The sequence below is a fragment of the Mauremys mutica genome, chromosome 8, assembly GCF_020497125.1.
Source record: "Mauremys mutica isolate MM-2020 ecotype Southern chromosome 8, ASM2049712v1, whole genome shotgun sequence".
Classification (NCBI taxonomy): domain Eukaryota; kingdom Metazoa; phylum Chordata; order Testudines; family Geoemydidae; genus Mauremys; species Mauremys mutica.
Genome location: NC_059079.1, coordinates 55,156,368 through 55,168,391, shown reverse-complemented (window position 1 = coordinate 55,168,391; position 12,024 = coordinate 55,156,368). Strand labels below are relative to the sequence as shown.

The 12,024-nt window shown below is 41.5% G+C and overlaps 1 protein-coding gene across 4 annotated transcripts in view; it reads left to right on the top strand.

Moving 5' to 3' along the window:
- The window catches only part of SMG7 (SMG7 nonsense mediated mRNA decay factor), a 95,584-nt gene that overhangs the window by 61,346 nt on the left and 22,214 nt on the right, over positions 1 to 12,024 (top strand). For all 4 annotated transcript variants that reach the window (XM_045026774.1, XM_045026777.1, XM_045026778.1 and 1 more), the window contains 4 exons: positions 5,043 to 5,113; positions 5,470 to 5,530; positions 6,565 to 6,684; positions 7,294 to 7,723. In XM_045026774.1, coding sequence (XP_044882709.1) covers positions 5,043 to 5,113; positions 5,470 to 5,530; positions 6,565 to 6,684; positions 7,294 to 7,723 — 682 coding nt within the window. The remainder of the gene's footprint in view (positions 1 to 5,042; positions 5,114 to 5,469; positions 5,531 to 6,564; positions 6,685 to 7,293; positions 7,724 to 12,024) is intronic.

Here is a 12,024-nt window from a genome sequence, read left to right as displayed (position 1 = left end):
CTTCCTTCATCCATCAGACTTGATCTTTTTCCCTCCTTCCCTCAGAACAGATGAATGTGTACTATTCCTTTTTTCCCTCAAAATAAAAAGTTCTGAATTCTGCTGCGAGAAGGTAGGACACAGAGCCCTACTTAAAAATCCCTCACTTTCGCTCAATTTGTCTACATGCTCCTATTCTCGTAGTGAAGGGGCAACATCAACTTGATCATGCCAGTCTGATTGTTATACTTTCGTTAGTTGCAAGCAACAGCTAAGATTAATATAACTGAAAACTTGGTGAAATAACTATTTTTTCTCTCTCTAGTTCAAGTTGTGCATTTGACAACTCTTTGTAGTCAGTTACTCTTTGCTGAAAACTCATATCAACAGGGAACAAACTCTCATACAATATTTTAAAAAGAATTAAATAGACATTCTGTTAAAGTCCTGTATCCTAGGATTTTAATAAATTTGTCATTTTTAAAAAAATTCAAGCTGACCATGTCTCTTTAAAGTTTTTCTCACAGTGCTAAGAACAAAAAGCTTCCTTCAGGATAAAAAAACACTTTTGCCTTTTTTCCCTTCATTGGTTCTCCTGAAATATATGTTGTGTCCCTCCATCTCTGTAACACTCTAGTGCAGTGGTTCTCAACCTGTGGTCTGCGGATTATGATGGGTCCATGAAAGACTTGCACTGAAAACTGACTGAACAGAATTCAACTGTATATACAGACAATAGATTTCCAAAGGCGTCCGCACCTCCATTAGAAATGTCCAAAGGGGTCCGCAAATGAAAAAGATTGAGAACCACTATCCTACTCATACTTCTGAGGCCTTCCTATTATATAGTAAGGCTGCAAGTATCCCTGTCCTATTTATTTTAAAACATCTCCATCGGTTTTAACTATACTTATTCTTGGACTCAGTGGGGAAATAATCTTTGTACTTTAACATGCAGATTTAGAATTTTCTGTACTCTGAAAAATGCAGAAATACACAAGTTCCCAACCCTTAAGGTTTATGTTCCTTTTCCTGTGGATAATTGATCTTACTTTAAATGGCTGATACAGATTTTTCTTCTGCTGAAACCATTTTACCCCAAGGCAGGAATCTTTAATCCCAGATAGGAAAAGAAATATTCATAAAAATATATCAATTCTACTGTGTGGTTCTTCAAAATCTGGTTCCTGGCCACCTCTATCTGTTGCCTGAAGACAGCAGCCAGTGCACTTTGGAAACTATTTTAAGTAGGCCTCCTAAGTATTTTTTGTTTTGTTTGTTTATTTGTTAACATTTTACTCACATACCAGACTCCAAAATAGCTAAAGCAGAGATCTACTGTTAGTAAAGATTTTATTAATTTATTTCAAAAGGCACGTTGAAAGTATGGCAAGTATCATGGATGAGAGCTAGACCGATGATATTTATACTCCATGTAGACGAGCGGACTCACCCCTGCGGCACCTCCTGCTGGTGACTTCCGGGAATTAGCTTGATTCAGCTCTGGAGCGCCCTCTGCAGGCTGGTGATCCGCCTGTCCTCTGGGCCCCGTGTCCCTCCCTGGACCCGGTGCCCTTTTACATGGGGTGCTGCCCCCTGGCAGTAACCCCTTTCTCTCAGGGTCTCCCCTCCCCAGGGAACCCCCACCCTCTATCCCCACCTTGCCTCAGTATATGGCTACTGCCAGTCATTGTCTAGTCCCACACCCCTGGGGCAGGCTGCAGTATCAGCCTATTCATCACTGGCAAGGAGGATTTGGACCTGCTGCCTTGGCCTATCCCTGGGCTGCCCTCTGCAACCCCCAGTACTTTCCAGGCGAGAGCTTCCCAGCCCTGCTTCACTCAGGTACCTTATGTCCAGCTCCTTGCAGCCAGGCCCATCTCCCTCTATAGCTAGAGAGGGTCTGTCTTGGCTTCTGGCTTACAGCCTCTTATAGGGGCTAGCTGGGTCTGATTGGAGCATGGCCACAACTGAGCCTACTTTCCCAAATCAGCCCAGGCTTCTTGCCCCAGCCTAAAGGCTGCTTTCTCCAGCCACAGCCCCTCCCAGGGCTGTTTTTAACCCCTTTAGGGCAAGAGCAGGGGTCCACCCTGCTACACTCCACCTCTATCCCCCTCACGCCCTACCAGACAAGCAGAATGAGGGTTTGTTACTTAGTTTAGATCTAAGAGGATTTGATGGACTTACAAAATCAACATTTTTACATCCACCAATCTCAGTAGCCATTCAGGAAAAGTCGCTGACCTACCTTCAGGATACATGTTTATGTGTTTCAATCCATCATTTGTTAGATAATGACTAAGATTTACTGAAAAAGGCCAGATTCATTCTGAGAGCTCTGGGCATGCCTTTGACATAGAATGCCTATTGCTTTCACTGAACTGATGCCAGTTACTACAGGATATCAATGTTAATCCAAGGCATTGACTGCCAGAGGGAAGGGGAGATGAGATGTCACAGGAGGCAAGTGAACTGCAATATAAATATTATTGGTACACTTGTAAAGTTTAAGTCCTGTGGGACCCTGACAAATTAGGCACAATGAAAATTCAAAATGGACTAGTGTTCTTTAATCTCTGCTCCCCGTCTCACTACCTTGAGGCAATAAAACTTGGGGGTTGTTTGGTGAAACTGCCTAGAATATAGTAGGAAATACTTCTTCCTTCATCTGACACGTAACTTGTCTTTCTTTTACTGGTGCCAGCCCCTTGCACTTTTGGCGCACACTGTACTTGGTAGTTAACACTGGCAGTGAAAAGACACTAACTCCTGTTCTGTAGCCCAGTTTGCAAGTGTTTGTCTATGAGAGGAGCCATACAACTGGAAGGAGTCTCCAGGCCAGAGCCATGCTTGCAGAGACCGAGTTTTAAGAATTCCTTGATCTCAGTTGTAGGGGTGAGAGGTGGATTGTGAAACGTGAGGTGGGATCAGAATGCAGGTTATTTCCAATATGGCTACTGCAGGAGTCCATGCTGCAGGATGTGTTTTACAGGCTATTCAGGTTTTTTAACCCTCAGCAAGTAACTGCTGGAGTCACTAAATTCTTCTATGATAACAGAGCTTGCAGCTCTGTTAACCAATCTGCTCAAGTTCAAGGTGGCTGTAGGCTCTGTCAGTACAGCTAATGGTGTTTTGTAAGCTCCTTTACCTGGACCATTCTGGTTAAAGGAGGGTAGGCTTCTCTGAGTAATTCTTGATTTATCTGGTCTTCATTTCAACCTGTATTGTTTCACTGAATTTAAATGCATCACTCTTGCTTCACTCCTATAACTATAGGACAGTGTAGCTGGAAGAAAATAATATAGAGAATTTTCACAATCAGTATTTTAAAATAAGACTGAGGAAATTCACAAACTTTGACAAATCCTTACACTGTATTTTAATGTGCTAAATTTATTAGGATGTTTTAAAATTTCATACATTTCTTACAAACCCTATGCCGGGGTGGCCAAACTGTGGCTTGTGAGCCACAGTCGGCTCTTTTACTAGTAAGGTGCGGCTCGTGGAGCTCCATTCCCCCCAATTCTCCACCTACCAGACTCTGGGGGAGCAGCTTAGGCCGTCTGCCTTGCAGCAGGGTGGTAGGGTAGAGGCTTCTGTCCAGTGAGGAGAGGGGTCTCGGCTTCAGCAGGAGCAGGGTTGAAGCACCAAGCCCCGTCTAGGTGTGCCATGGCTCTCAAACTTCTGAAGATTGTCGTATATGGCTCAGAGGGTCAGTAAGTTTGGCCACCCCTGCCCTAAGCTCTACAAAAGCAGCCATACACTAGCACAAATGCAGACTATATTTGCTACATAGAAGTCATCTGTTTAGCCACAGACCCAACTAGAATTCATCCTCCTGGAATATGCCTGTGTCTTACCCATCAGAACTTTTCTCCACATTCTTCCATTTCCACCACTACTGTATATTTTTATATCTCACTATGAGTCAGATTTGGAGGGTTGGGGAGTGTAATAGTACTGTGCTCCATTCAGAGTACCATGTGCTTGCAAAACAAGTAGCAAAATGGTTATCAGTGATTGATTTTAAGCCTGTTGATGGCAATTAAATGTTAACACACTATTGAGATAATGGAGTTTTTCACATCTCTATTCAAGCTATTTTCAGACTGTCTGCAGAGACAGCTTCACATTTGAAAGATTATTTGCCAACTTACGCTTTCACTTATTTTAAAAAAAATCTACAAAAACAGTGAGGGCCCCAGAGAATGAAGACATACCACAGAGTGCTGAATCAGTCCAACCCTTCCATCTCGCTGTAGCCATGGCACCCATATGCCCACACTTGTGTACCTCACTACACTTCTATTAACAAGACCTGACTATCCATAGATATCCACTATTTCCCCCTCTGTTGTAAAATCAGAGGACTTTATTTCATTCTCAAACAATTGCCTCACCTTATACGTGCCCCATAGAGTAGTGCTCAGATTTGAAATTGAAACAGAGCGGTGTCTATGCACAGTATTTCCAGTCATTGCACCAGCTTTAGCAGGGCATGCATGTAGAGTGAAGGTAGTTCAGTGTTCAACTTAAATCCAACCTGAACTTAGGACTTTCTGGTGTTCCAACATCTACTTCTAGAACTACAATATTCTGTTAAGGTTTTTAGAAGTAATGAGTCTGCCCAACCCTAACTATATCTTACAGAAGCATTTTGTCTTTGAACTGATTTTCAGATACGTTTTCTTGAAAAGAGTCAGCTTTGAATTGGAAAGTACGAACTACAAACAAATGCTGTGAACTCATTCCCCTAGTATAATACTTTAAAATCAAGTGACATCTGTGATTTGTTTCTCTCTAGCTGGTACATGCATTTGTTATACTTCCAGAATTTGGAGACAAGAAACTGGGTTCTCTAGTTACCTTATACTGCCTTTTGAAAGAATTTTGCAGTAAGGGAGGGTTGGAAAAATCTTGATAGCCCAACTGCTTCCGAGAATGGATAACACTGAGTTGGATTTCAGCTCTGTCATAGGTCTCCATATTTAATTGGTACAATCAGTAGAATTCCAGTTCAGACATACCATGACAAGTGGAAACTATCTTATTTTGATTTCTAGCATTTGGCCATGGCTGATTTCTCTGCTAAACAGCTTCCAGCCCCATGAGGAAGATCTTTCCAGCACTAATGGTAAGGATGCCCTTAGACTGTTGTGTGAAAGGGAGGTGGGGGGGAGGGGCGGAAGTGTCTCTAGCATCATTGGTGTTGGGGTGTCATGGTTGGATATGAAAGTAGAATAAAGCACCTTCCAGTATTAGTACACTTAGAATGTGAATATTTTACAAACTGCTCTTTCCTGTGCTGAGCATATTGTATTTCATTTTATCTATCCTTCACTGCCTATAGATCCCACAGCGTGATCAGTACAGAATTTATCTAGTAGTGTGAGCTGTACTGTTTGGGTGACTGGATGTCCATAACCTTACTGGTGCAGCATATTTCAGGCTTTGTTTACTGATATTCTTTCCTGTCTGATTGTTCACCAGCTACCCCGCTTCCAGAGGAATTTGAGTTGCAGGGATTCTTGGCTCTGAGACCCTCATTCAGGTGAGTGGCAGCTGAAAGATGCTTTACCCATACTAGTGGTGAAGTACTGAGATGAAGACTTTGTGGTAGGGAGATACTGACATTCTGCACTAACCCTATTTTCACAGCAAGTACAGATGAATGTAGCTCTCCTTACAAACAATTTTAATAAGTAAAAAGTGGTCTGCATGCAGGACTCCAATCTCTCTAGTTTCATGATGAACTGGAGTCCATGTCCAGTATCAGACAGGAGTAAAATTTTTGAGGAAGGGAAAGTTTTTTTTTTTTTAAACACATTTGTATATAAAAACATATTAAAACTTGTAACATGGATGGGGTTCTTTTTTTCTGGTTTTAATTTTTAAATTTTCCTTTTTGCATTTTTCCTTCAATAGCCTTCAATCCAGCTTCGGAAACAGTGATGATCTTAAAGGAGAACTCACACTGAGAACTTGGGAAAGGAATATATTTATATGAAAAAAACTACTTGGCCCTCTTGTTTCCTTTGCTGCTGTTGAAGTGTTGTGGGATTTTCTCCCTCTGAGCCTAACTTGTTCTTCAGTTTGATCCTGTAGCAAAGTAGTTCTCCTATGCCTGACATATGCATAATTTCCATAGCATCAGAGTACTAATAGCACTATGACTTCACTACAGGAGCCGGGAGGAGATGGCTAGTGAGGGGAAAATGTTGGTTTAAACAAACACCTTATGAAAAATTATTAAATCCAATCGCTTACTGTTAACCTTTATGCTTGTGGTCTTAATAAATATGACGGTTTTTCCTAATATCATGCACCCTTTTGTCATGTCATAAAGGACTTGACATCACTAACTTACTTGCTTAATGTAGACCTTCTTTATTAAAGTAATACAACTGAAAATGCAATTCAGATCTCTATAACTGTATTTAGTTTTTTAAACCCTGCTGAAAATGAAACCTGCAATAGCTTTCTGTACAATTCATCGTCCTTTTTGAAAGCCTCCGTTTGCCTTTATGGTACAAGAGGTAACTGAGATTAATTTTATTTTCCATTCTTTGTTTACGTCAACATTAGGAACTTGGATTTCTCCAAAGGCCACCAGGGGATTACAGGAGACAAAGAAGGGCAGCAGCGACGGGTACGGCAGCAACGACTGATCTTCACAGGAAAATGGATTGCTGACAACCAGCCAAGGTATCTGTGCAGCTGCTGGTGCTCTCTCTCGCTCCTGTTGTATATTGTTCTTGCTGTAAACTGTAGTCGTATTGACAGGTGCCAGAGATTTAACCATTTTGAGTGGAAATGTTGATATGTTGCCTTAGTGTATTGTAGAACACTATATATGTAAGTAAATATTCTGTACTGTGGTAGTGACCAAAAAACACTGCACGAATGCATGGTGCTGATAATGGGCATTCAGGAAACTTGTAATTAGTGGAAAATACACAGTTTCTTAGATGTACCTGTTTGGGGCAGGGATTGTATCTTCCTACATGGTGGTAAAGCATCTAGTACAATGGGACCTCTGAGTACTACAGTGGTACAATTAAATAACAATACTGGCAATAGTATGTGAAGTGGTAGAGACTGGGTAATGATGGATGGGTGTGCATATTGAAGAGTGCCATCGGCCTGGAAGGTATAATGTAATTTGTGTTATAGAGTTAGTACTGAGGCTGGGGGGTTTGTGTGCAGGCTCCTTGCTCGTTGTGTATGTCATGCCATTATTATAGTTTGGGAAGATGGGTTACATGGTTAAAACGACTACTACATGCTATTCAGTACCTTTTTTTCTTTTTTTAGGCTGATTCAGTGTGAAAACGAAGTAGGAAAACTGTTGTTTTTGACAGAAATCCCAGAGTTGTTACTAGAGGACCCTAGTGAAGCCAAAGAGAGTCTCGTCCTACAAGAAACATCCATTACAGAGCCACTGTCTACAGATGGGAGCCCAGGACTCAAATCAGTTCTGTCCACTGGCAGAAATCTTAGCAACTGTGACACCGGGGAGAAACCAATGGTCACGTTCAAAGAGAACATTAAACCACGAGAGGTAAACCGAGAGCAAGGGCGAATCTATCCACCTAAAGATGTGGGTAGGGAAAGAAGGGACTATAGCAAAGGAATAACAGCTACTAAAAATGATGGAAAGAAAGACAACAAGAGAAAGAATGAAACCAAGAAATGCAGCTTGGAGAAGATGCAGGAGGCAGGAAAGCAGAATGTGGCAGTGCAGGTAAGGCATTCAGATTTTGAGTACAGCGTCTGTCTCTTGCCTTTTTCTTAGATGGTAAGCTCTTTGGAGCAGGGATTGGCTTTTTGTATGTGCAGCATCTAGCTGAAAGGAGCCCTAACTGAGGTCCTAGGTGCTATTTCTATGCAAATAGTTAATAATTGAAGAATAGCAACAGGCATTATTTAGGGACTAGATATAAAAGTGATTCATGGCATTTCCTTACAGGTTTACTCTTGGGGGAAGGGAGGTAATGGAGGGTGACCTGGTTGCTGTGTTCAGTGCCTTAAATTGTAGTTCTACACTGAAAAGTTACTAGTTAAAAATGGCACTTCTGACTTGACAGGTCAGCTCCTCTACTGTACACAAGGGCTTGTTTACTTTAGGGTCATACATTTTTACTAGGGCTGTCAATTAATCGAAATTAATTGGAATTAATCTCAGTTTTAATCATTGTTAAACAATAGACTACCAGTTGAAATTTAATAAATATTTTGGATGTTTTTCTACATTTTTCAAATATTTGATTTCAATTTACAACACAGAATACAAAGTGTATAGTGCTCATTTTATATTATTTTTGATTACAGATATTTGCACTGTAAAAATGATAAACGAGAGAAATAGTATTTTTCAGTTCACCTCATACAAGTACTGTAATGCAGTCTCTTTATCTTGAAAGTTGAACTTACAAATGTAGATTTTTTTTGTTTCATAAGAGCACTCAAAAACAAAGCAATGTAAAACTTTAGAGCCTGTAAGTCCTCACTCAGTCCTACTTCTTGTTCAGCCAATCACTAAGACAAACAAAGTTTGTTTACATGTACGGGAGATAGTTGCCCACTTCTTATTTACAGTGTCACCTGAAAATGAGAACAGGTGTTCACATGACAGTGTTGTAGCTGGCATTGCTAGGTATTTCTGTGCCAGGTATGCTAAACATTCGTATGCCCTTTCATGCTTCCACCACCATTCCAGAGGACATACTTCCATGTCGATGATGCTCTTAAAATAAATAATGCACTAATTAAATTTGTGACTGAACTCTTTGGGGGAGAATTGTATTTCTCCTGCTCTGTTTTACCTGCATTCTGCCATTTATTTTGTCTTATGGCAGTCTCGGATGACGACCCAGCACATATTGTTCAATTTAAGAACACTTTTACTGCAGATTTGACAAAATGCAAAGACGGTACCAAATGTGAGATTTCTAAAGATAGCTACAGCACTTGACCCAGGGTTTAAGAATCTGAAGTGCCTTCCAAAATCTGAGAGATGAGGTGTGGAGCATGTTTTCAGAAATCTTAAAAGAGCAACACTCCGATGTGGAAACTACAGAACCCCCTCCCTCCACCCCTCCACCACCCAGTGTAGACCAGGCCTGACTTGCAGAATCTTACTGCTGGTGGTTCATGAGCCAGCTAACACAGCTTGACTTGCAGATACCAGATTGTTGTAAGGCTGAGAGTTAATAAGCCACTTTTTTTACTTGTAACTGAGCATATTTGGTAAGGAGTCATTGATGGACTCAACCCTAGAACTCCTAATGCCAGTTTTAGAACCACTCTTTTGTAGAGAACCATTACATTTTGAGGGACCCCCAAGGATCTAGGAAAAATCACTTCAGCTGTCTAGAAAGAGTGTGTGTGTATCAGATCCATCAGCTGCTTTTGCTACAGTATCTGATGTTGATATAGCTCCTTTTTCGGCAGTGATTGATAGACTTACTCTGCGGTGATTCAATTTATTTTCTTTGAGGGAATCAGAGAGTGGCTTTGGACAACTGGTCTTCTGCTCATTCTCTTCTTAGGGCTTCCTTGAACATTCATACTTCATCTAATGCAGAATGTAGTGTAGTTGTGTATCTATATTCCAAAGATGACACTAACATTTCATTTCTCGTTTCAATTCAAGGTGTTGATCTTGACCCCTTAAGATGGCCAGGACCCAAACAATTAAAGACTGCATGTCTCCTCAGCACTCCCCTGACAGTTGAAATTCTGATGAGGGTCATGAGCTGACATGTCTTAGATTCAAACAGACTCTGGAGGCATAATTTTTTCAGTGGCATGTTTAGACTAGAATTAAATTCCCTCCCTTTATTGGTCTGACAGCTTTAGTTTGACTTTAGGTCATTCTGCAAAGCCCATCTGTTTGCTCAGGCTTTCCCAGAAGGAACTGGTTAAAGGAGGATGGTGGTTCTTTTGTGGTGGGGAGGTGAAGTACAGAAGAAATTGTCAATCTTACATTTTTGTTTTCATTAATTGTAAGCGAAGCAAGGCTAGTAAGAGTATGGTAGACATCACAAAAATAAACCAGGGGAAATTGGCTAAATACTAGGACAGTTCTTTACAAATTCCAGTGAAATGGGAAGGATTACACTAAAAGATAATGAGGAGTCCTTGTGGCACCTTAGAGACTAACAAATTTATTTGGGCATAAGCTTTTGTGGGCTATAACCAACTTCATCAGATGCATGGAGTGAAAAATACAGTAGGTCGGTATAAATAATATACAGCACGTGAAAAGATGGGAATTGCCTTACCAAGTTGGGGGTCAGTGCTAACTAGGCCAATTCAGTCAGGGTGGATGTGGCCCATTCCCAACAGTTGACAAGAAGGTCTGAGTATCAACAGAAGGAAAATTACTTTTTGTAATGACCCAGCCATTCCTGGTCTTTATTCAGGCCTAATTTGATGGTGTCAACTTCGCAAATTAATTCCAGTTCTGCAGTTTCTCGTTGAAGTCTGGTTTTGAAGTTTTTTCATTGAAGAATGGCCACTTTTAAGTCTTTTATTGAGTGTCCCGGGAGATTGAACTGCTCTCCTACTGGTTTTTGAATGTTACAATTCTTGATGTCTGATTTGTGTCCATTTATTCTTTTGTGTAGAGACTGTCCGGTTTGGCCAATGTACATGGCAGAGGGGCATTGCTGGCACATGATGGCATATATCACATTGGTAGATGTGCAGGTAAATGAGCCCCTGATGGGGTGGCTGATGTGGTTAGGTCCTATGATGTTGTCCCTTGAATAGATATGCGGACAGAGTTAGCAACGGGGTTTGTTGCAGGGATTGGCTCCCGGGTTAGTGTTTCTGTTGTGTGGTGTGTAGTTGCTGGTGAGTATTTGGGGGGTCTGTCTGTAAGCGAGGACTGGCCTGGCTCCCAAGATCTGAGAGTGAGGGATCATCCTGCAGGATAGGTTGTAGATCAATGATGATGCGCTGGAGAGGTTTTAGTTGAGGGCTTTGGGTGATGGCTAGTGGCGTTTTGTTACTTTCTTTGTTGGGCCTGTCCTGTAGTAGGTGACTTCTGGGTACCCTTCTGGCTCTGTCAATCTGGAATGGGCCATATCCACCCTGATTGAATTGGCCTCATTAGCACTGACCCCCCACTTGATAAGGCAACTCCCTTTTTTTCCATGTGCTGTATATTTATACCTACCTGCTGTATTTTTCACTCCATGCATCTGATGAAGTGGGTTATAGCCCACGAAAGCTAATGTCCAATAAATTTGTTAGTCTCTAAGGCCTGGTCTACATTGCTCTACATAGCTGAAGTCGACGTATCTTAGATCGACTTACCTCACATCCTTACGGCGCGGGGTCGACTGCCGCCACTCCCCCATCGACTCTGCTTCTGCCTCTCGCCACGGTGGAGTACAGGAATCGACGGCAGAGCAATCGGGGATTGATTTATCATGTCTACACTAGACGCAATAAATCGATCACTACCCACCAGTCCGGCAGGTAATGTAGACGTATCCTAAGGTACCACAAAAACTCCTAGTTTTTGCTGATACAGACTAACACGGCTGTCACTAAAAGATAAACATACATAAGGAAAGGGAGAGTTCCTTAACTTACATTCTCTTCTAGCCCTCTCAGTGTACGAGTTACTTCAGCTTACTCAACTCACTCATCTAGACTCTCATCAGCTTACCATCATGTAACTTATACTGCTTTACCTGTATCTGGGACCCTACCAAATTCACAGCCATGAAAAATGCATCATGGACTGTGAAATCTGGTCTCCCCCTGTGAAATCTGGTCTTTTGTGTGCTTTTACCCTATACTTTTGAATCTTGGCCCACTCAATCTAAGGAAATCAGAGTTGGTGTACAATAACTAGTGTGGAAAGCCCAGAAAAGAGGAGTGTAACAGGTAAAATAGGAGGGTGTAAGGAGTTGTTTGCTCAAGTGGCATAGTAGATTGCGCTTATTAGCAACTCTTTGGCTGCCAGCAAAAAGTTGCTATTATCAGAGAGTTGCTAATAAGCAGAAGGCAGATTTGCAAGGCAGCAGC